The following is a 21,714-nucleotide window of genomic DNA, read 5'->3' on the forward strand; positions in this document are numbered from 1 at the left end:
TAGGCAGCAGGAAAGTCATAATGAAACATGCTCAACCTCCAGGCATCAGAGCATAGTTTTCAACTGAACCGTTTTGCCCTAGTTCTGTAGAAAGAAAAGAAAGAAAATAGAACCAATGTATGTTGCTATTGAGGCTGTAGAAGTTTGGATCAGCTGAAGACATTTAGGTAGATCATAAGCCATTGGCAAGTACCATGAAATCACCATTGCTGAGTGCAAACAACTATTGCCCTTGTTCCAGACTACAGAATTGACATGAAGATATATTATAGTCTAGGAAAGTTACAACCCTCATCCACATGCTAGTATTTGTGCTCCTCACTTCACCTGACCTTTGTTTCTCTCTCCATAATTCAAACTGATCCAGTTTGTATTCACATGATTGGAGATTATTTTCCATGAGACTCTTCTACAAGATGATGACTGCTTACCAAAACAATTTTAAAGTAGTGTCACTTCTTATTAGCTCACTAATTCAGTGAACAAATCTCCCCATCATATCAGGAACAATCAATTCTTCTTATTATTAGTAATGTTTGTTTTTCCAGTCTCTACTTGAAAAGCTGAAAGTCTTCCATGATCACACAGTCCCTCACTGTATTTATTATTTTAATACCATGGAGATCTGTGTATGTAATCACACAGGGCCAATAAGACCCCTTCCGTCATGCTTTCTTCTAAGTTCTCTACAAAGATATTTTCAGACACGCAATTGTGTTTTTCACCCCCATCATTACTCACTTGTCACATGAGTTTTACTTGTGTTTCTACCCTTCATGAACAATTCATGCCTTTGAATACATATGTTCCATTCATGATTGCCAATCTATGGCAGTCTGTAAGTTTCCCCCACTCTACGACCAGTATCAGGAGTTGTAGTTCCTCTATTTTACTGCGGATTCCTTGCATTAGTAAACAAACCTCTTGGCTGTATCTGCCTGACGTTATTCCATTTCCTGTCTGGTCTCCAGTATCACCTACCTTTCCATTACTTGAGTTAATATTGTTATTTTCTCCTTACTATCAACCCGTGTACTAATTGATTTTATTTTCATTTATCTGCCTTTTCATTTTCTTACAGAATGACATAAAAAGGTATTCCACCATGGGTGGACAAGTAAGACAGCTCTGCCCTAGAACTGTCTGTTCAATAGCAGGAAGGAGGGATCTGTAACCCAGGAAGAAACTTACTGGACCACGTCCCCATGTCTTACAAAATAACGCAATGGCAACGATCATTTATTGGCTTTGTTGTACTATAGCACTCATATCTCAAGCAGTGGGGGAAATGTGAAAATGGGAAAACAGGAGGGAAAGAAAGAACCTAATGTAAATAAGGCTCTAAGAATGATGTCACATAATACTTTACCAACACATTACAGAAAAGAGAAAAATAGTAAGAAAAAAAATGTATTTGTTCAGCTTTTGAATTCATTTCACTGATCAGCTTCTGCCTTATTTATGTCCACAGGCAGTCTAAAACCAGAAATCAGCACATGCACTGATGCTTGGAGTAGAACAGCTAGTTTAGAGTTGAGAGGAACAACAGCAATAAGCAGAGCTGAAGCATGCATAGTCCACACAACGCACTAGAGTGCAGAAGACCCTATACTAGCACCAACTACTGTAAGGCATCCAGGAAATAAGTCAGTCATTCAGACCTATTGACAGGACCTGTTTGCACTGGCAAGGCTTCAGGGAACACTGACTCAAGTCAAATAACCTAATGGAAGACCATACATGACAAAACAAAGGGCTGGTGTAGGTCTGAGCTCCCAGCACTGTGAGAGAGCCTGTGCCAGACAGCCAAACCATGAGGAAGATCCAGGCTTCTGCCCCTCAGAAAGCTTCCCCAGTGCTGCGATCCCAGACTGAAGGCCAATATAGAAGATATAACCCCAACCTTGTTCTGACCAGTTAAGCTTAGCTAGCCAGCTTTTAGGTACCTTCCAGCTACTGGAACCCTACCAAGGCTGTGGTTTCTGTGGCTGTCCTGTCAATAGCAAGACTTTGCCCATGCTGAGCCTTCCTTCTCCTCCAGAGCTCCTCCACCCTCTCACAGTCTGGTTTGCAAAATCCTTCCCAGTCACAAGAAGGTAGTGTCTCCCAGCCCACTGCTGCCGCCTCCTCTTGCATCCACAGTCTCTCTCTGGCCACTTCTTGTGGCAGACTATCTGTGTCTCCCTTTGCCATGCGCCAAGTATTTCCTTCCTCCAGCCCGCGTGGGTAACGCCACCAGAGCAGGTCAGCTCATCTGGCCTCTGACAGTCCTGCACAGCCTGGGAAAACGAGGTTATGTGCCAGCCCTCACGTACAAAGACGCTTCGCACGGACGCCTTCCCCTGGCGTCCTCCTCCCCCTCCACTCGATGCTCGAGCCTCACCTGAGCTCCCTGGCAGGCTGGGCCCTGGTTCACCAGGGCCTCCCTCATCATCCCCAGACCACTGCCCTGCAACCGTCCTGGGTCCAGCTCAGGGCAGACCACATCTTCCCACTGCGGGTGTACAGGGTGGCTACATGCTGGTGGAGAGCAGTCCAGACAGGCTCTCGTGACCAAGGCCGCGGCCCCATGGCAGGAAGACACTCAGGGACTGTTCCAGTCTGCAACCCCACTGAGGGCAGTCAGGGCTGCTAGAAGAGAGAGTGGGCGAGGCCAGGGGCTGGGCTGCACCCAGGTTCCTGGGGCACCTGGGGGAGCTGATGGCCTCACTGCAGGCAGGTGTGATTTGGCCCAACCCACCCACAGTGCCAGTTTGCCCTGCTGGGTTGGGCCCTGCTGCCAGCCCCTTTGGAAGTGAGGCCTCAGACGCTTCACCTTCATTTGCCCATGAGCTGAGAAGTCCCTTTCTTTCCCAAGGAAAGCACTAGGCACGAGGTTGCCTCACTGCCTAGGTCCCCGTGTCTGGGGTAGGTCACTCTCCCCCTAAGTATGGCCAGTCCAGACGGTGCAGAGAAGAGCAGAAGCACACTGCAAGCCTGCTCAAGAGTATACAGCTGGTAGTCCCCAGCTAAGACAGGGAGGATGGCTGTGGATCAGCCATAAAGGCACTGAGGGAGCTCTACCAAAGCAGTGCAGACCTTGTCTGAGCATCTGATGAAGAGCAGTGTGTCTTGGCTTCTTCCTTGGCCTCAGTGTTGAAGGGGCTTGCTTTGGCACAAAGCACCTCCAAACACCAGCTTAGGCTAGCTTGTATGGCTAGCAGGGTGCTCTAGGCTACACCCACACTATGACGCAAAGCATCTGTGAGTATAATGCCTGAAAAATGATACTAGCACATTTGTGGTTTAATGCTAGTTTGCTATTGCAGCAGGGAAAACCTAGGCGTGGTCAAAAGGCAGCGTTATGTTTGCAAAAGATGGCAATAGAGGATGTGGCCTTGAGAAATCTAAGTATCTTGAGATCTGTGAGCTCTCTATATATGCCTATGTCACTGGCTCTCTCAGCATCCCTGGCCGAATGCATCTGGGCTAAGAAGAAACAGAATGGTGTTAATCATTGCAGAATATTTGCATGTTAATAGACATCTCTGAGGGGACTCTGAAAGGAAAGGGATCTATAAAGGGAGAGCAGTCTGAAAGGAGCAGCTTTCTCTAAAAACAGGATCTGTTCATTAGTAATGGGAATTAAAGCCACAGAACCCCAGTGGAGAAGAGTTCAAGGAGACAGGGGAAACTTGACAGCTGTAGTTGATGCAGGACAGCATAACAATGCAGCAGCATCATGCTGTAAAGGTCTCCAGGCCCAACAGACCCCTCGCACACCACCCTACTTATTATTTGTCAATGTTTTGTCTTGAGCTGCTCAGATTATTTGGCTCTATTTGGAGGTCTAATAGCATGAAATCTCTGAAGCCATTTACTACTCACCCATAGCCCCAGCTTTTCTCTCTTTCTTTTTGTTCTGGAATTGCTTTCTTTGAAGGGAAAGGATGTAGCATGGACACTCAGCTGATGTATTGATGATCTTTTCATAGACTGCTATCTTTCTCATATAGATACCTCCCCTCTACTGGAGTACTGGTACCCAGACTTTGTCCTGGGCAGGGGAAGGCGAGGCAACGAGATGTCTGCAGAACCTGGCAGGAGGTCTGACAGTGTGTAATCTAGAGCTAGCTCACTTTCTGCATCATTGGGGAGGCAGGGTTGATCTGTGAATCCCAATTCTGCAGGAGGACAGGTGAACAGAGCTGTAGGTGACGACATGAGGCAACTCCACAAGTCACCCCTCCATCAGTTTCAGAAATGGCTCCCCGAGCCCCTGAAGAGCTCACCAGAACAGGTGGTCCTATGGGCGTTATCATCTCTTGACTGCACAGGCACTCCTGTTTCCACCACATGAGCAGACAGACACTGGGCCACCAGTTCCTTATTACTTTATGGAGCTGACGTATTCAGCAATCAGTAGCCCTGGCACTGCTGCCGTGTCACGAACACCCTGTACAGTACAAGCATTTCATGAGGTGCCACCCCCTTCTTCAACGCTGCAGCAGGATATTCCCAGCTGCCCCAGCCTTTAATGGTTAGGCACCAGCACCTGGCATAGCTGGCACCAGTCCAGGGGCAGCGCCTCCTGGCAGCAGCAGGCACCAGCACCCGGCGCTCTGTCAGAGGCTGTGGGGTGAGGGGGAGAGGCTGTGAGGGCCAACGGGCAGGCGCACACCCCACTGTTCTGTGGGGCAGGGGTGGCCAGCTCTCGCCTGTGCCAGGCTTGCAGGGCCCATCCTGCCCTCAAGGCCTGGTGGGTGCCTTTGAGGTCTGAAGCGCTCTCACCATGCCCCTGCTGGTGACAGGGCAGGCCCCAGGCAGCCAGCTGCAAGGCAGAGGCAGGTCCAGGGCACTGCAGCACCATGGTCTGAGCAAGGGTGACCCACACAGCAGCCAAGACAGACCTGGCACAACAGGAGCACAGTGCAGGGACGGGCACATCAGAATGTTTATTAATAAAAAAAGTAACAATAACTTACTCCCTTTGTCACGCAAAGGGCTCGGTATAAAGAGCTCTGGCCTCCTAAGGTAACAACAGGTAAGTGAGAGGTGGGTACTTTTCTCTTGTGCTCCGAGACAGACAGTTGCCTTCTCCTGTCCCCAAGGGGAAGTGCAGCCAGCACAGGAGCTACTGGCCACATGGGGCCTGGCACAGGAGCAGCCACATGCCCCTGCCTGCAGCTGGTTTGCAGGCAGCACAGTCCAACACAGGGTGCACATGCAGAGTATATAGAGACTACAAGCACTGGATGCCAGAGGGTGTGCAAGCTGCAGTAGTGGAGGAAAGAGAAGTGGCTGCTTCTTCCCATAGTGCTGAGGGGTCTGTGGAGCACAAAAAGTGAAGCAGTAGGACAGCAGCTGCTTGCAGGCAGGGGGATGTGGGGCTTGCTGGAAGCAGCCCTGCCTGCCTAGCTGCTGCCTCACACAAGGTCTAGCCTGGCAGAGGGAGGAGGTCAGCTGTGGCTACTTGTCACACTCCAGATCCTGGGCCCCCTCAGCACCCTGGTAGTGCATCTCACAAAACTCCTGAATGCGACTGCAGGCCTCCAAGATCATCTCCTCAGGCACAGTGATCACCACACGGAAGAAGTTTGGGTACTCAAAGCACTGAAATGAGAAAAGATGAAGCTGGCAGATTACCTGGCATAGCACTGTAGTTTGAGCCCTGCCTTGGGGCCATGTACTGCATCAGCAAGTGAAAATGGTCAGTGTAGGACAGACTTGAGGACAGCAGGGCTGGGTAGTCAGACTGTTTCTTCTGCTCCAAGCAAATCTCCCATCTCTATCTGTATAGATGTGATGCTGTGAGGGTGACAGGCCAAAGGACTCTGTATGGACTATGCAGGACCCAGGAAATGGGCTGGAAGGAGCTAGGGAAGGAGAGGGCTGGAGAGTGTCCAAGGCCCAGTCTGTATTTAATGCTGCAAGTGGAGCTGGAAGGAGGTGGGCACAGGGCACAGATGTTCTCAGCCTATAGTCCATCCCTGTGCCTACAGGGGTGGGAGACTGGAAACAGGGCGAAGAAAGAAACATAGGTTGGAGCAGTCCCAAGCCTCTGAGAGAGCAGCTTCAGCAAGGAGGTGTGGGGGTACATAGCATTCAGGGTTACAGCTCTGCCAACTTGAGAAATGCAGAGCAAGCCTGGAGCTGGGAAGATGTTGGCAGCCTGACCAAGGGCTGTTAGCCAGAGGCTGCTAGTCCCCATCCCTATACACAGTGCTCGGAGCTCACAGCCAGCACATGCACACCATTACAGACCATGGACACTGCACACACAACTCCCAACCTGTCCCCAGAGCTCAGAGCTGCAAAGCCCTGTTGCTTCCTTCCCCATGCTTTGGCCCCACAGCTCCCTGGGGCTTTCAGCATTAGGCTCACCGTGGCTGGCAGGCAGAACACAGACTGCTCTGAGATGAGTCGCTCAGTGAACTCCACATCATTTTCAAACTCAGGGAAATGCTCCATCTCAATCTCAACCTGCAGCAGAGGGATGTAACATAGCAACCAAGGGTACCAAAACTATCTGCAGTGTCCCTGCTTACCCACATGGCCCAACAACTTCCCAGTCAAGTGCAGCTGTCTGCCCTCAATTTTTGCTCGTGATTTGGGCTGACTGGAATGTAAGACACAAACAGAAACATATAAATGAACATTGGGGCTTCGTTAAGAAGTAGTCATTAACTACCTAAAGCTGGAATTTCAGTTAAGGACAACTTTAGTAAAAAACTGATCACAAAGATACAGTAACCAATTAGAAGTGAAAAGGAATAAATCTGGTATTAAAAAAGAGCTCGGGAGATAACTGTAGTCAATATACATTAATAATTCTGTCATGGAAAAAAATCCATGCAGTCAGAAAAACCCAAACTAGTGTTTTGGTTTAAAAAAAAAAGAAAAAAAGAAAGATAGCAAGGTCTAGAATATCACAAACAAAACAAATCCTTGTAGGATGATATAACTGGTAAAATTACACAGAAATGCTTAAGTCTTCAATAAATATTTCTGTCCTGTATTTGGAAAGAAGGAGGCTGTCCCTTTATCACATAAAGACAGTGATATCCTAGCCATTTGTTTATAGCCAAAGATTATTTAAAATATCTCATGAAAATATTCTTAAACAAACCAGGTGAGATAATTTGCATGCAGAAGTTCTGAAAAAGCCAGTGGAAGAAAAGTTTTACCAAATGATTAAATCTGAAATAAATGTTCAGATACTGCAGAAATACAATAGGTGTGAAAGAATCTTAGAACTATGCCTCTACGCAAAGAACATAGGCAGAATGATGTGTGTAGCTATCAGTAAGATGCAAAACAGGGTCAACTGATAAAGACTTATCTATAGAACATGAGTAAGACTGTTATTGCAGTATTCTCCAGTTCCGGGTCCACATTTTTAAAACCTGATGAAAAACTGGAGACAGTACGAGAAAAAAAAAAAAAGATTAAAAATGTGATAAACTTAAGAGACTTAAATGTCTCAATTGAGCTTGTTGAGATGAAAAAGGAAATTGCACCACATCACAAAAGTTTAAAAAAAAAAAAACACAAAAAAACAGGTATGGAAAAATGCAGAAAAAGAGGCAACAGCATAGCCAGAAGACAGACAGGCTAGTAGGAAGAAGGCTACGTATTCAACAGGAGGTATGATAGTCTGGCTTGTAGTATAGGGGCTTCCCATTGCCAGCTGGCTTCAAATCCAGGTAAAACAACGTTGTCTTGCAAAGTACAAGTCATTGAGTACTGTGCAGGAGCAAGTGGATGAAATGTACCAGCCTGTGCTATGTGAGAAGTGAACGACATGTTCTGGCCTTCTAAAGTGACCAAGGGATATATCTACTGCACAGGGCAATGTGAAAATACACGGTAACAGAGACCTGGTGCCAAGCACCAATCTGAAACCACTGACAAGCACTGGCAATGAGACCTAGTGCAAGCATTGATGATCTGGAAATGGCATGTCACTCTCCTCACTTACCATGAGGTACATGGCTCCCGCTGGCCGGACAGGCTGTAGGCCAGGGATAGCTGATAAGGCAGCATAACAAAGGTCAGCATTGGACTGAAAAGCAGAAAGAAGAAATTTCAAAACAGGAGAAATTCCAGGAAGCAGCTCAGCGAATGGAAGCCAAGCTCTGGACCAGGACTATAAACAGGTTTGCCCACTGCAAATAAAGGGACAACGAATGCAAACAGCATGGGTGATCATGGCCTTGAGTACATCAGGTATGACTGAGCTGAGGTCAGCAGGTCAGTGCCAAATAACCCATCCCCTGGGTCACCAGCTCCGGCTGCAGGACTGGGCTACCTGAAACTTATCACAGCCAATATTTCTGCCCCAGTTACCACGTCTCCTGCTGGAGTTGGATTCGTTGGGCTCTCCTAGTCACAGACAGAACTGCACCTTGAAGCAGGGTGGGGAGGGATGATGAGCTAGAGAGATATAATTCCCTCCAAACAATCCATGAACAAACTGTACTGACCTGTTACAGCCTGTTTACCTTGAGGATGCTGAGGGTGTTGTGGTAGAACTCGGGGGGTGTTCGGTGCAAGATACGTTCCAGTGCTCCTTGGACAATTGTACAGGGTCCTAGGATCCTTTGACTCAGTCTTAGAAGGCCATCCCTGATCTTAAAAAAGATGGTGATATTTGCAGCTCAGACTGTGCTTCCCTGAAGGAAAGGGACACCTCCAAGGCCTACTCTCCATATTTCTACAGCTGTTCCCACCCCTCTCTTCAGTGAGCATACAGAGTACTAAAGAACATTTGCTTGACTATATGCCAGGTATTCACAGACTATTTACAGTGTCATTCTCAGTTGCATACTGTAATGCCAAGAGAGACAACCTTTGGAGCTTCCCAATCTGACTCAAATCAGGCTGGAATATAGCTAATACAAATAAAGCCAGAGCTGTTCCAAACACCACTTTGCATTTCCCTTAAGTTTGGGCCCACAATCCACACTTTCAAAGCCAGGTAGGGACAACTAACATTAGCTCTTCTGCTCACTCAGTTGGTCCTCTCTTCTCCCTCTTCCTCTGCAGGAAGCCCTCTAGGTGGAAAGGTCACTGCAGTAGATGGTTGTTCTTGTAACACAGCTGAACAAATAGCCAGATAAAACACTGGCAGCACTGCAAGATGCTTTGTTCTTACTTTTAGAAGAAACCATATAAGAGCACACAGAGACCACACATGGAGTCCACATGCTGGATAAGCCATGCAATACCTTCAGTAGACCTTCACTGGAGCTATTTGAGAAGAGAAGTAATTAGAAGCATACAAAAAGGACAAGGCATCTATGAAAGAGCAGCAAAGACAAGGAGTGTGTTACAGTGTAAATGTGGGTAGAAGGCCATGTATGGGAGCAGATGGGAGTAAAGGAAGGGACATGAAAAGCCTAGAGGTGCAGAAAAGCATGTAAGCAATTGGGTGGCATCCTTGTGAGAGCAGAAGAGTAGTGCATGCCTGCCTGTATCAGTTAAACCCCTGGTGATCCACACACTGAAGACACTGCAGGGCTGTTGCCATGACAGCAACACTCAGCGGTTCTCACCTCATTACCAAAGATGTCTCTCCTGTCATGAATTAGGATCCAGCCCATCCGCCAGCCAGGGACTAGCCACCGCTTTGCCAGGCCACCACAGGACAAGATTGGCACACTGGTGCTGAGAGTTGCAATGGGTTCATATTTGCAGTCAGCAAACACCTGCGACAGGAGGCTGTGTTAGGGCTGTCCCCGCCTCTTATTGTGAGAGCTGTGTGTGCATGAGGTGTGCATGAGGCACAACGAGAAGGCAGTCAGGGAAGTGATGCGAAATTGATGGTGAAAGCTCCCAGCTTCAAGGTATGAACATGGTAAGTGCACTTCTGTTTGGGAAGAGGAAAGGAGCTGGACATGAGCCCCAGGACTGCAAACCAGAGGGCTGGGAGCTCTAGGCATGGACGCAGACACAGTAGAGGGGAGTAGAGCTGTCACTCACCTCTAGAGACCTGGCTGCCACAGCCAAAGGGCAAGTGCATCAGAAAAGACAGGCAGCATGAGGGTGCAAAGAACTGCAACTGACACTCACCATGTCTCCATAAATCTCGTCAGCAAGGATGGGCACACACTGTCTTGATGCCACTGTAGGAGAGAGGGTATTCAGCTTGGCCACCCTGCATCCTCCATGGGAGCAGACTTGCCCTTTGCTGCAGGGCCTGGCAGGGCTCTGAGGGAAGCTCTGTCCCAGGGCAGAGGGTCCCGATCTTCCTCCTACAGACTGTTCATTCGGAGAGTCCAAGCATTGGAGATCCCTGCCCTGGCTGAGCCTAGTTCTGCTCTCACCTGGGGGGGGGGGGGGGGGGGGAGGCAGGCAGCACAGCCCTCCCACTGACAGGCCAGGGCTCAGGAAGCGTAGGGCTCCCTGTGAACACTCCCTCTGCAGAGCCAGAGTGAAGAAATGAGCAGTCCAAGCCACACAGAGTGTTTGAGGAAGAGCAAGACACAGCCTCTGCATGTTCCTGCCCAGATAGGGCAACACCTTCACACTGAGCAAGCCCTGCTTCCTGAGCTGGAGTTAGTCATGAGGAGAGAAGCAAAGCCCTGAGCCCATGGTGCTGCAGTAATCGAGACATAGGCAACGTGGGCAGATACTAGACTGCAACCATGCCCTAGATACACACAGGCAGGCTCACCTGCCAGGATCTTCTGGAGGTGGCTCTTGCTGAACACAGAGCCACAGGGGTTCGACGGGTTGTTCACAATAAGGCAAGCTGTCTTCTCATCCACCAGAGACTCCAAGTGCTTCAAATCAATTTCCCAGGCCTTCTCTGGCTAGTAAAGTGAAAAGAAGGGGAAGTAACAGCTGAGGAACTGTACTTGCCACACAGGGTGAGGTGTGACAGGGTGACCGGGGTTGCTCAGGTCCTCTTCACCCACTTCCCAGGCAGGACCAGGGTATTTGAGACAGAAATGTCATGGCTGCCCCTTCCAGGCCTGCCACCACTTACCAAGAGGTTGTAGAGTTTGACCTCAATCCCCATGGACAATGCCAGAGTCTTGTAGAGGGAGAAGCCAGGTCGTGGCACCAGGATGTTCTGGCCTGGGTTGGCCAGCACTGCCAAGGCAAGCTCTATGGCTTGGCTGCAGCCGCTCGTTAAGATGACATCCTACCAAGAGCACAGAGGAGTCAGCAGAAAGCACAGCCACTCTGAAGTGCCCCAGCCACGTAGGAGTGACATAATGCCCAGGCTCTGCCAGGTTAGAGCTTCTCAGCAAGAGAGAAGTCCAGAGCCTGACTGAAAGCAGGAAACCTCCAGCAGCTGGAGACCTCAGCCTCCTCCTGAGGAGGGTGGAGGAAAAGGGCTCAGGGCAGGGAATGAGAGCAGCAAGAGGCTGCTGTGGGCCAAGGCCATGGGCTAGCCTTCAGTCCCACAGCTGGGCAGAGGAAGGAGAGAGCTGGGGCAGGGCCCCCATGCCATGTGGTGTAGGCACAGGCAGCAGCACCCTGCCTGCGCTGCAGCAGGAGTGCCTCAGCTGGGCATCAGTACCTGGGCCTCCAGTGGTGCCTCTGGGCAGTTGTAGTATGCGGCCACTGCTTCCCGGCAGGACTGGTAGCCTGGGGAAAGAAGAGCCAAACATGGAAGGGAGGTTTTTACAGACTGTTTCCTTTTTCTTGCCAGTACAAGGCTCACAGCTGCTGCCCAGCTGGCAGAAGCCCATTTGTTAGTGACACTGTCCCAAGGTGGCAGAGACTGTCCTGCCTCAGGCCAAGCACCGTGCAGCCCGTAGGCTGGGCCAGGCAGGCCAAGAGCAGGGACAGACCCTGGGCAGGGAGGCAGGCTCTGGCCCCAGCATGTCCTGGACACAGAACTTGACAGGGGCAGGGTGGAGGGTAGCCAGGGAGCTGCTCTGACCCAGCAGGAGGCCAGGTGCTATTGCACAGCCTTCATTGTTTAGTGACGGCACAGGGGCAGCCCTCCCTGTCATCACATGGAGTGTCCTGTGAGGCAGGCATGCTCTATGCTCTGTGCATGCTTCTTGCACTAACTGCAAACAAGGCTCATATTGTCTGTGAAGTCAGGGAGCCCAGGGGGAGCCCTGGCCAAGGCAGATCAGAAAGGAACTCGGCTGCAACCCATGGCAGGGAGACACAGTCTTGAGCCCTGCTCTAATACTGGGGGAAGCAAACATGGCTTCTGCAGGAGGCTCTGGGCCTCAAACAGATCCTGCAGGGAAGGGCACTCAGGTGTATCTGGGGGATACACTCGCTTGTGTGCTCACCGGACTATTGGTGAGGGCAGCTGCAGGGTGCTGCTGGAAAGATGTCTGGGGGCTCCATATACCTGCTGTGGGGTAGGAGCTGGCACATGCCTTCGTCCTACTCTCACAGGAAGAGCTTTGTCAACTTACCAACAGATGGAGCATAACCGTTGTAATGTCCTGAGTCCAAAACCTCCTTCACAGCCTGCGTGACCTCATCATTTGTGGGAAGGTTTCCAAAGACCGTCGGGTCTCCTTTTCAAAGATTGAAAAATAGTAAAGTTCTCACTGATCTGTGACAGGCACAGTGCTGTGTGGTTGTCTGGCCTATCCCTGGGTGTTCGCACAAGCTTTGTGCTTCAGAGCCCTGCAATCTGCCAGCCACACAGTTGACCCCACTGACTGGAGGCTTCAGCCACAGCACTACACTCACCTAAGGACAAGGAGATCATAGCTTTCTTTGGGTTGGGCTCCACCTTCATGCTGTCTACGATGGCTCGGACAGGATTGAAAGTCTTCTTTGACATTTCAGAAGCTCTGACAGCCCATCTTGGCTTCCGGCCCTTCACCTTCCCCAGCGACATACTGTTCCCATTGGTCTTGAGATGAACATCCAGCATAGGGGCATGATCTCCGTGGCCATTCACTTGGATCAGGTACGAGTCCATCCTGTGAGCTGTCAGTGTGAAGTGGATTTCCTGGGCTTAGTTAACATATGCCAAACAAGGGATCTGCTGTTTGGGGACACAGACCACGACTCTCCGGAAGTAAAACTTCTGAAATCTGTAGACCCTACCTATTGCCTATGACAACTCAGTCAGCAGCAGCAAGTAGGGCTGTATTCAGGGCCAGGATGGAGTGAAACCCCAGACATAAGTGAGAGCACAATGCAATGGGAAAGATAAAGGCACCTCTCTGTGCTAGCTGCACCACTGCCTAGCATGGACTTGCTGTGCTGAGGAGGAGCGGGCCCTGCTAAAGCCAGCAGTCAAGAGTTAGCAGCCTGTTGTAGTCACTGCTTGACTGCAGATTCAATGTTCCACTGACTGAAGGTCAGGGCTAGGACACCCCCCTCCTTCCCCAGCTATCAACTTGCACACCTCAAGCTGCAACCACAAGGATCAGCCCGCTGTGTGTATTCACATCCAGAAAGTCCCTCCAGTCTGTAGACAGAAACACAGCACTGTTTAAATGAGATCTCAGATGCCAAAAAGGTAGTTCTGGTCCAATGTTATCAGGATGCCCTGGGCAGTGGTAGCGTATAGGTTACAGACACTTGTCTCTGTCAGTAGAGCAACAGGGAGCAACAGCCCAGCCCAGAGACCCTAGATCAAAAGGCAGTGCTTAGAAAATGGAGCAAGACTGGTACAGCCAAGAGGAAAATCAGGGAGGTGGCACTACCCTAAGCAAAGGGCCCGTAGTCTTGCTCAAGGCTGGGTAACAAGCAAGGCATAGCAGAGGAACAGGTGCCTTCTAGGCCGAAAAACACACACAAAAGTGACTCATGCACCCCAGCATGTATACCCAGAGCACAAGCCAGACCCAGCCAGCAAAAGCCTTACTTACAAACTGCTGCTGACTCGGGGCTTTCCACCTGCAGAATGTTAGGAATAGGGCACAGGACAGGCAGAGACCTCCTGAGCCAGCAAGCCTACTATTGCTGATACCGCCACACTATCTTGTAATCCTGCCACAAACTGCTTATGCTCTCTGTACTGCCCTATTTCTCTACTCCACTGAAAGGCAATTCAGTGAACAGTGGCCCTTTCTTGATGGTAATGACTTAGCTCCATGCTCACAGATATTCACAACACAGGTACCCCTTCCTTGCTGCAGAGACTGAGCTGGAAGGGTTGTAGTATTGCCTGGTTCAGGCAGGATTTGCCATCTGAACAAACTTCTCACTGCTTCAGTGAAATTTGCACCTAGAGATGCCCCATGCTGCTGCAGTTACTCTGCCAGCAGTGCCTCATTAGCCTGTTTACAGCAACTCAGGCTGATCTAACAGGGTCACAAAGCTTCTCTGCTGCTAATACCTTCTGGGTCTCCTTTCTACCAAAAGAAAGGCAGCTGAAGAAACATGCAGCCAGGCTACATAAAAACTGAGTAGAGAAATGAGCCATATATCTCAGTTCAACAGCAGTGCTGAGTCCCAAATGCACAGTGCAGAGTCTATCCCAGCGGAGCCTTCACACCACTCTGCAACATGGCTCTCATGCAAAGGGGAGCTGCAGACGCAGGCACAATAGATACCTTCAATGTAGGCAGCCAGGAAAGCTCTCACCACTTCTCCCCCTGAAAGAAACAAGGTACTAGAGCATAGCACTTTACCTTCTACAGCACAGAGAGGAAGACACCAACAAGCTTGGGGGTCCAGTCCCTACTTTTACATCCAGGATAAATCCCCTTGAGAAGAACTTCCTGCAAATTCATGCCCGTGAAATAAGCCCCAAAACTGGGCGTTGGGACTGAATTGTTTAGCGATTGGCTCACAGAGAGGGCTGCTCTCCCCACCCAAAAACGCCCTCTCCTCCCCATTGCAACTGTGTTAACTTCAAACAGCTGGAACATGCCTGCACATTAACTCTTTCTGGGGGCAGCCTACAGAGGGACACAGCTTGGCTTCCTGGAGGCCCTGGGCTGTCACCCTTTGGCACCACTTCCCTCAGCCCTCAAAGACTGTGGGGAGCAAATCTGCACAGAGTCCAGGTAGTCCAGCCCTAGCACCTTGTAACGCACCAAGAGTGGATTGATGGACCCCAAAGCCTGTGGAAAGCATCAGTCTGTCCTGACCTCAAACACTCTGGGCTCCCAGTGCACCTGCTGAGAAAGGACAGTTTGTGGCATCATTACAATCGGGAGACATCTTCCTCCATAGGCTGAAGGGAGGCAGACACTTCCCTAGCTGGTGTCTTGGAGGCACCAGGACCTGAAGGGTTAAAGGAAGCTCAAGTCGCCATAGGTTTAGGGGTTTGGTTGGTTTTTTGTTTTTTTTTTTTTGTCACTGCAAGGCCCAAGCAAACTCATAATTTTGGCAATTCATCAGAAATGATGCAATTCTTCCCGCTCTGATGGTACTGCAAAGCACAGATGACACCATTCCCAGAAAGCCCTTTTTTGCTAAGTGATGTGAAAACTATGCCTTCCTGTCCCTTGACTCCTGCAGGCCTGGGATAAATGAGAGGCATCTGCACCCTCCCTGTCTTCCAAGAGCTGCTCCAGGCCTTCCCTTCCTGCCTTGGCAGCAAATGGCCGGAGATCAGAGTGGCTCAGGGACAAGAGGGATCCTGCTAATCTTCTTGCACCCGGACTGTTGATGCCTTCATTGCAGAGGCCAGCATTCACTGTGATTTTTGCCTGTTTACACCTGCTCCTGCGTGGGAGGAGGAGGAGGCACTTGCACTCAACCCATGCTCACTACATCACCAGCAATAGGGCTGCACCTCCCCATGCACGAGCAGCGGCTCTTTCCCTCAGTGTTGGGGCTGGGGTGATGCTGCTGGGGAGTCATGGCCTGCCATTGACCACAGTGCTGCAATGGGCACTGCTGAGGCCACAGTGGGGGCCAGGGACTCGAGGCTGGAGGCAGGCTGGGAGGCGGTAGGGTGCAACCAGAGGGTCCGGCCAGGGTCCTCACCTCCAGACTGGCTGGCAGGCCTCTCACAGTAGCTTTGGACAAGGAATAGCACCTTTCAAAACCACTCCTGAAACCAGGACGACTCCACAGAGAAATGTCTTGTATTGAAACTGCTTGGACTCTGCTGAGAGCTGCACTGTTCCAGACTATTTTCTTTCTTCTTTTTACTGAAGCCTGACATGATTGACCTTCAGAAGTTCATGCAGACCCTCTCCAAGCACATATGGGTTATTGTCTCGCTTACCCCAGCTGGCCCCATGTCTTGCCATGCAGCAGCCCTGCCAGGGTTAAATATGAGGCCTCAAGGACGATGCTGCATGTTCAGCCTAGCAACAACCCTGAAGCTGACGCAACCAGGCTCTACCCATAATACTGCACACAGCAGTGGGGTTCAGGGGAGGGCACAGTGGAAGCCTGCTGCCAAGAGGGGAAAAAAAATGTGGCTCTGGAGACATAAGTAGACCCACTTACATAAGGCTGAGGACCTGGGCAGAAGCAGGGGGAGGACAGTGGCGTACAACGGGGTCAGTGGTTTCTCCTGCTATTGCTATGCCTTTCTCCTCTCTCTGCATGACTCCAGTCCTTCTCTGGATGCACTCACATGGGGTCTGCAGCCCCCCACCAAATTGTGGTGCACAGAGCCTCCTGGGGCTGAAGCATGAGCTCACAGCTCAGCACTTCATATTCTACAACTATGGCCAAGACACCCCTTGTATGGTGCTGTGAAAGAGGTGGCCATACCCTGCAGGATGCATTTCTGCCAGCAAGGCTGCTGGCTGTCTTGACTGTCAGGACTTCTGTACCCCACTAGTCCTGACTAGCCTCCCCCCCTGAAGTTTGCTCCTCTACCTCAGTGGCTCTCCCCCACAGGTATCTTGTTGCATATCTCTTCAGCTCCTTCTTTCTTGTGTAGCTTGAGCAATTTTTGTCTCTTCCTAGGGGAAGGAGAAACTGGTGATGACTTCAATGCTTTTTAGTACTGCCTTGCTCTGGTACCAGGATGGCCCAGAGTCCCGTTTCTCTGAACAGAGGCCAAGCCAGCAAGAGCAAGCAGTTCCCTCTTCCAGTACCAGCCACAGTTACAAAGCAGGACTGACAAATGGCTGCTTGAGTGGAGCACAGGCTCAGGCATCACTGAACTGACAAACCTGTGTCTCTGTCACGCTGCAGGTAGGACATGCACCAGTAAAGTTTTGCCCATATGCCCTGCACCCCCATTCAGGGTGTGCTGCTCCAGGGACAGACATCCAACTGATACTCTGCACAAAAATCCACCAAGGTCAACAGCAAATAACTTTACTAGTTACCGCCTCACATTTTGCTTTTATTTTCAGCAGTTTCTGTCTGCTCCTTTCTGACACTGGTACAGCCCCAACCAGTTCAGGGCTGGTATCCACAAATATGCGTGTGACCTAATCCCTGTTTGGTCTCTGCATTTCCAGTTGAATCAGCTTTTAATAACCAAATATGTGATTTTTTTTTTCCTTTTTCTTTTTTAATCAATTTATTGTTAATCTCTCATTTAGATGAGCAAACAGCCATGAAGCCTCCTTGGCTCTCATTAATTTTGTGACTGTTTATGGATTCCCACAGCATACTTATCTCTATAACACTGCAGCAGGTCTCCTGAAATGCAAGGGACAAACCTTGTCTGTTACAGGTCAGGTCACATGGGCACTCTGAAAATGCACATCTTCACAGTTAAATCTGCCTGGTGGTGTGGACGGGACTGCTGTGCCAAACCTACATATATCTGTATGAGTCTCTGATGAAACTGCAATGATGGTTGTGCCTCCAGCAATCTTCATTGCCCAGCGTTCACTTGAAATGGAGCATAGCACCTCTTATCTCTTTGCACAATCAGAGCAGAAAGCTCAAAAAAAAAAACCCCAGCTAGATTCTACAAAGCTGTGCAAACATTGTGTTTAAGAGCCAGGAAGATGACACAACCCACAGAAGAGGGACTCAAAGCCAGTAACCAAGTGACTCAAAAATATACAGTAGCTACTTTATCTATCTGCCCGTACTTAGGATCAATTTTGATTTGATCTCAGAAATGAAAATAGGAAAGACATTAAAAGGCAAATTGCAGAGTCTAGCTAGAGAAGCCTCATTCTGGAAAAGTAGCCTGTGTACAGCAAGCAGTTTGCAGGGTGCTCTTGCCAGCTATGTGAGCTGGGCTTTGGAAAGGGGAGCACTGGCACCTGGGGCCTGTCTGATCTCTGCACTTCTTTTGAAAGTGCAACAAGGTGGTTCACACCGTGCATGAATGCAGGGCGTTGCAGTAGGGACAGTGATACTCTGGTATCACTGAGGCTCCTGGTAGAGCTCTCTTCTGCAGGCCCTGGGCGAGGCTGAAAACAGCTGCTTTAATATACCTGCCTTAATGAGCCCTACCTCCTACAATTGCAATTTCCCTCCGTCAGGAAAACTAGGGAATGTAAAAACCAAATGCTTTCATGACCATGGCATCCTGTGGGCCTCCCACAATCCCAGTGTCTGCAAATGCAGTGCTGCAACTTGATACCAGCTGTGCTGGGCAATCCAGATTGCTCTCCCCAGCCACGGACCATTGCAGCACTGGGGAGGGGAAGGAGTCCAGCAGCTATCAGGGCCCTTGCATGCTCAGCCTGGGCACCAAGTCCCTTGTAGGCATGCTGAGAGACACAGAGTGCACTCCAGGTTCATGGAGAGTTGGAAGCACTGGTGAGCTACAGGCCCAACAGCCACAATGAAAGACTTGCAAGCCCTGTTACAGATGCTGAGAGGAATGCTCCACAAAGTGTGAGTGTTAGTGGCTCCTGGGTACAAGCACAGTGAAGAGAAACACCTTGTCCAGCCTTGTGTTTTGCTTACATCCAGGTAAACATTATGTAAGTGCATACCCTGTGTTTGAGTTATGACTTCAGAGACTTGAGAGGTTGCACGCTTTGTTGTGGCAGCTGCCCCCTTGATGGCCTTGAAGCCACAGGGACAGTGACCAGCCAATGGGGATGGGATGGAAAGGGGCACGGTGGCTTTGTGGGGCAAGGCAACACCATGAGCTTGCAGTGAGTGGGGTGGGCAGCACCAGGCACCTCCTTCTCTCAGAGCACAGACAAACCAGCCCCACTCATGACTGAATTTGAACCCCTGAATTTGAACCCGTGTGATGGAAAGCCACCATCTGCCCAACCAATCTGCTCCAGCAGCAGCTGCTCATCTCCTTACAAAGTGGTGGAGTCTGTGTCTGTGGAATAAGTATTGTGTTGTTTTGGGAGTGCCTAAATCATATCCTTTTTGCTTCAAGCTAAGCTCGCTGCTTGCTGACCAAGCCAACAGCAGATAGGGAGAACAAAATATTCCCCTCCTCTTGACAGCAGTTTTTTTACAAGTTTGCAAGTTGTTAAGACATCTCCCTATTAACAAGCATGCAAGTTGTTAACAGACACCTGTTGTGTCAAATGAGAGGACTGAGATCAATCTTTTTCTCACAGGTTGTATTTCTAGAGCTTTCTTTTGTTTTCCTCTGGATCCCCTCCAGCTGATGTACTTGTCTCTGGAAACACAGCGTGCAAGACTGAAGGCCTAACCAGTGCTGAAGCACAGGGCAGAAGAATTTCTGCACGTGTCCTACATGTGACTTTCCTGTTTATACACCCTAGCAATGTTAGTTTTTTTCGCAACAGGATGACATTGTGGACTTGAGTTCAGTTTATCATTCACAATAACCTCCAGTTCTTTTCTGCAGCACTGCTGCATCATCATCATGCTGCGCTCATTGTTCCCGTGACTATTTATTTATGTGGGACAGTCAATAAATTTGGCTGTAGTGTTCAGCAGTGATTGTGCTGCAGCTCCCAGCTGCCTCACACTGGAGGAATATGAGGCAGTTCATGACTTGCTCCTTCCACTTCACCCTCCAAGTTCCCAGGGAGGGCACTGAACCAGGTCAGAGCTCTTGGCCCATGGCAAGCGAGGCCAGGCCCTTCCCTCCCCTTAGTGCAGCAATGACATCAGGAGCAGCCAGAAACATAAGAGCCAAAAATAAAAACAATTAAAGAGAAGCCAAAGCAGAGCTGAAGATTAATATCGGTGTCCTCAGCTTCCTGTTGCTGTCTTCTGCTGACTGCTACTTGTGGCAGTGAGAATAGGAATCAAGAAGATGACGCTGACCAAGCTCAGCTGTGGTACTTTGAGCAGGAGTGATGCAAAGCATTTTTTTAACAATTCTCAATATAGCAACAGAAATGGAGTAAGATCAACTCAGTTCTACAATGACTTGAAGTTTGTACCTCACTTGTTGGCAGCAAACACTCTAGTAAAACACTGAATGCATCACCAAATCAACAGAGCAGTGCTTCCCAGCTCTCTCTTTGAACAAGTAATTCCAGCACATCACAAATTCCAAAGAAAGCTTCAGGTCAGGTTGTTGGATGACCAGCAGCAACATTCTGTGTAAGAAACACTTATTTCATCCCTTCTTGTGACCCACAGTTATTCAGCTTAGTTGTTCGTATCCCTCTCATGGCAGTTAGAAGCTCTGCTATGCAAAATGGCACTGCCCGTGATCCTAGAAGTATACAAAGGGTTGCTAAAGCTTTTGAGCTCATCCTATGCATGGCACCAAGGAGGCCTGGGTTCTGACACATGAACATGAGTGATGCAACGTATGTACACCAAAAGGTGCATGCAACAGCCTCACTGCTGAGCATCTGCACTTTCTCCAGAGCCCTCATCCTAAGCTCCCGATGGTGTCCTCATTTCCTATGTCATCATCATCATCCAGCACCTGTCCCCTCTGAACTGGGTGTTGAACAAAGAATTCTTTTGTTTTGCTTCTCTTTCCCAAACTAAGTAAATTTTAAGATGAGTTTTCAGATCTCCTGTCCTTCATAGAGTCAGGCAAAATGTTGAGGAGAGTGTTTTCCTACAGTGCTGAGGTGCAGAAGTACTGCAGTTTATAGGCTTCTTATGGTATCAATCTGTAGGGTTGTTGCTGTCGTTGCTCCTGCAAGGACAGAAAGGTGAAGAAATTGTTCTGTTGCTGCCAATCTTACAGATGGAGGAAATGTGTTTCTGCATCTTAGTGACAAATTTGGACCTCTTGGGGCACATATTCAGACAATGTCTGAGACCTCATGGTGTAACCCTGTTTCCCTAAAAGTCTGTTTTCCTGAAATGCAACTAAGGTATTTCTTTGCAATGCTAAATCTTTTCCAGGCAGCATTTGGTCAGACTCCTGGATAAAAGCATTCACTCTGGCTGTGGAGTTTTCTACGCTTCCCTCTGTGTTTCTGAATTGTTCGGCGTTTATTTTTTTCCCATGACACACAGCCTTTCCTGAAGCAGCTCTGCCCTTACCAGCCCTGGGAAATGCTTCTTACATTTGTGCATGGGTGAGATCTTAGGCACTTGCCTTCACTCCAGCAACCACCAATAAACAAAGGAACAATTCATTGCCTCCTTTGCTGGAAGGTGATGGTTGTGCTCAGCAGCCTCCTGGGATGGGATGGCAGCCAGTCCCACTGGGCAGCAGGACATTACTGTACACGGAAATGGGGCAGCCGATAAAAAGGTCACATCATATTGTCTGAAGTGGCCTCCAGCAAACAGACACAGAAGAGGTCTATTTGATTCTGTATGGATAAATATAAGGTAACGCATCTAAAGAAAACTACCTGAACGTGGCCTGCAGAGTGCTGAACTGGAACCTGGCAGTTACACTGCAGGACAGATCCCAAGGTGTTGATGACGGTCCTCTGGAGACACAGGCTCCGCATGTCTGGGCAGCTGGAGAAGAAACAAAATGCAATGTGTTGCCGGGAGAAGCAGAGGACAAGGCAGAGGCAGTCATTCTGCTGTGATACAAAC

General features: G+C 49.4%; 1 protein-coding gene across 2 annotated transcripts; it reads right to left on the reverse strand.

The window, feature by feature from the left end:
* Positions 1-4,904: 4,904 nt before the first annotated feature.
* On the reverse strand, positions 4,905-14,681 carry TAT (tyrosine aminotransferase). 2 transcript variants are annotated; one of them, XM_075039698.1, is made up of 12 exons: positions 14,556-14,681; positions 12,658-12,900; positions 12,375-12,479; positions 11,513-11,580; positions 10,973-11,131; positions 10,658-10,796; positions 10,054-10,106; positions 9,537-9,689; positions 8,484-8,612; positions 7,961-8,044; positions 6,364-6,462; positions 4,905-5,592 (listed from the first exon to the last, which is right to left on the reverse strand). In XM_075039698.1, the coding sequence occupies exons 2-12, from the start codon at positions 12,890-12,892 to the stop codon at positions 5,449-5,451; spliced, it is 1,368 nt and encodes a 455-aa protein (XP_074895799.1). In that variant the 5' UTR covers positions 12,893-12,900; positions 14,556-14,681; the 3' UTR covers positions 4,905-5,448. The 2 variants fall into 2 exon arrangements, with proteins under 2 accessions (XP_074895799.1, XP_074895800.1); XM_075039699.1 differs by having other exon boundaries at positions 14,478-14,662.
* Positions 14,682-21,714: the final 7,033 nt, after the last annotated feature.

The sequence above is a fragment of the Buteo buteo genome, chromosome 11, assembly GCF_964188355.1.
Source record: "Buteo buteo chromosome 11, bButBut1.hap1.1, whole genome shotgun sequence".
In the NCBI taxonomy this organism is placed as follows: domain Eukaryota; kingdom Metazoa; phylum Chordata; class Aves; order Accipitriformes; family Accipitridae; genus Buteo; species Buteo buteo.

Bases quoted from the DNA above. Each gene is read 5' to 3' on its own strand.
- TAT (XM_075039698.1), bottom strand. From the start codon at position 12,892: ATGGACTCGTACCTGATCCAAGTGAATGGCCACGGAGATCATGCCCCT. The intron at 10,797-10,972 runs GTAAGTGGTGGC...TCACTTTACTAG, and splicing joins TCAAACTCTACAACCTCTTG to CCAGAGAAGGCCTGGGAAAT. The intron at 6,463-7,960 runs GTAAGTGAGGAG...CCTCTGCTGCAG, and splicing joins CGGGAGCCATGTACCTCATG to GTTGAGATTGAGATGGAGCA.